Source organism: Lissotriton vulgaris, chromosome 1_1, assembly GCF_964263255.1.
Source record: "Lissotriton vulgaris chromosome 1_1, aLisVul1.2, whole genome shotgun sequence".
Lineage (NCBI taxonomy): Eukaryota > Metazoa > Chordata > Amphibia > Caudata > Salamandridae > Lissotriton > Lissotriton vulgaris.
The window spans coordinates 1020592721-1020595094 of NC_141685.1; the positions used below are offsets into that span (position 1 = coordinate 1020592721).

The 2374-nt window shown below is 51.2% G+C and overlaps 1 protein-coding gene across 1 annotated transcript; it reads right to left on the minus strand.

The window, feature by feature from the left end:
- Positions 1-1686: 1686 nt before the first annotated feature.
- On the minus strand, positions 1687-2047 carry LOC147748439 (mitoregulin-like). The gene has a single exon (XM_086936437.1). It carries the CDS (start codon positions 1890-1892, stop codon positions 1722-1724), a length of 171 nt encoding a protein of 56 aa, XP_086792563.1. The 5' UTR covers positions 1893-2047; the 3' UTR covers positions 1687-1721.
- Between the last annotated feature and the right edge of the window lie 327 nt (positions 2048-2374).

The following is a 2374-nucleotide window of genomic DNA, read 5'->3' on the forward strand; positions in this document are numbered from 1 at the left end:
TTGCTTGGGACCGCGTCTCGCTGCACACAAGACCGGCGCTCCTCTCGATAGCGGCCGTGATCCAACGCTGCTCCGGCTGTACCTGCAAAAGGAAAAAACACAAAAAAGAGGTTAAGGGGCCCGCAGCCGGCCCGGTGACGCGCCTCGTGCTGGGGAGCAGGAACAAGAGACTGTTCCGCTCCCCGCCGCACCCTTATAAAGGGGGGGTGCGCGCCCAGGTAAGCCGGACCAGACTGGACTCCCTGGACGTAGGATAGACGGCATTGAGCCGGAAGCACTGAAGTGCTTGCGGTTCAAGTGGGGTAAACGGCCAACCCTATTGGATGTGACGTTGGGAAGTGACACGGCCTCCCCCCCTTCCTATTGACCGGGGACTAGGGCGCCTGCCATATTGGCGGTGCTTCCTATTCTCGTCCGCGCTTTCCCCATTTCCGAACTGCAACCCTCCTCCCCCTCTCGCTCTTTTTCGCCTATAATCAATTGTAAATATTCTGCATGGTTATACGCTTGTTTATTACCTATCCCCTTTGGAATAATTAAACATTTTTTTTAACTATTTTACTGTATTAGTCTTCTCTGGTTTACTTTGTATAAGGCCCGTTATTGATTGTTAATTGTATAGTGGCCTGAGTCTTTCATTTTTGTTTCGCTAATCTGTACAAAATCTGTAGTGTATAGTGATGGTCTTTTGCAGCCTTCACATTCCAGGAGATCTGTGAAACTAGAGTGGCCAAACTTTCCATTACCTCCTTGCAGGACTACGCTCATAGAAATACAATGTAAGCGCCAAGCCATCAGAAGATATTTACAGGGTTGGGAGTAAAAGTCACTGGATGCTTTTTGGTGTGTTCAATCCATAAAGCTCACCTCTAAATCAGGCCCCATTCTCTGTAAAAGAGTCAGGTCTTGAATTTGAGTGTGATTACTGTGCAATCAGTGCTTTAAATGGGCCGGTACTGTTCGGTACGGAGTACCGGTACTTTTTAGGTCTCGCCTGTCGATGCGCATGCGCATCGAGCAAGGCGAGAGTATTGCGAGTTATCCACTCTTTATCCACACTGCAAGGAATCGTGGCGATTCCTTGCAGTGCCCGTGACTTTTAAGGTCAATGCGCATGCGCATTAAGCTTATGCGCATGCGCATTGACCTTAAAAGTCACGGGCGCGTGCATGTCCCCTCTCCGCCCCCTCCCCCGTTCCGCCCCCTCCCCTGTTCCGCCCCCTCCCCTTCCCGCCGTGTCGCATTTCTCCTCCCCCCTCCCCTCTCTTCCCTCCGGCTTGTTTGTTTATTTGAGCCGCACCGCCCCCTCCCGCCGTGTCGCATCTCTCCTCCCCCCTCCCCTCTCTTCCCTCCGTCTTGTTGTTATGTCTGATTTTGCCAACTAAGCAGTAGTTGGAAAACTTGTTTACTGCACAGTCGTCATATTTCTCGTTACTGTAGTACAGTGGAAATTTCCCTGCCAACACTCTATCTGTTGTTTAAATCACAGAGTCCGTGCCTCTATCAGTCATCTTTCCCACCGGGGAGTTTCACTTTTTATAAAACCCTTGTCATATACCACAGACCAAACCTGTGACTCATGGGCGCAAAAAGTTACCAAAACCTGCCCGGAAGCATTAGAACACGTGCCACTTTAAAAACACTGCACTCCTCTGTCCTGCACACATGATGCACACTAAGGGTTTATTTACTTTGGGGAGACTCGCCTGTTTGAGCAATGTTTAGGAAAGGTCGAGCTTCTTCTGGGTCTCGATGAGTTTGTCATGCAGTCGCTTCCGTTTCCAGTCCAAGAACCTTCTACGCTGGCGGTTAGCTTGCCACCCCACCAGCACCCCTGAGGCAAAGGCGAGAGTTACGGCAAGATACAGGCTACGCTCCGACACATCACCCATGGCGGTCCCTTCTGTCTATGAGCCCGCCTACTGTCGCGCCGTGCGCCCCGGCAGCTCCGACTCCAAGGTCACCGAACACGGTTCTACTCAAACGGCTGTTTGTATACAAAGTAATAGCTCACAGCGCACAAGACATCCCGGAGCTCACCGCCATCTTGGAATGGTGCCGTTTACTTCAGTGGCAACGGAAGCCTTGTAATGAATTGCTCCAAAAAGTGAACATTTTCTTCCCCGGACCCCCCATCGCCCTTTAAAGACCCCGTGCAACTGGGCTATGGAGCAGCAAGCAGTCCTTTTCAGCTCAAGAATTAAGCAATCAGCCTTGTCCTGGCGACTTCATGCGCGCTCTCATGGCACAATATTATCCGTGGCGATAAAAATCACCCCGCAAACAGATATTTCTTTTGCAGCGCCCTCGTTCTTCCAACAAACCCCCCTCCACCCCATTCGCTCTGCCTGGTAATAAGGTGGCTGTTGAAAAG

What these genes read in the sequence shown, in the direction of transcription:
- LOC147748439 (XM_086936437.1), bottom strand. Translation starts at nt 1,892, where the DNA reads ATGGGTGATGTGTCGGAGCGTAGCCTGTATCTTGCCGTAACTCTCGCC.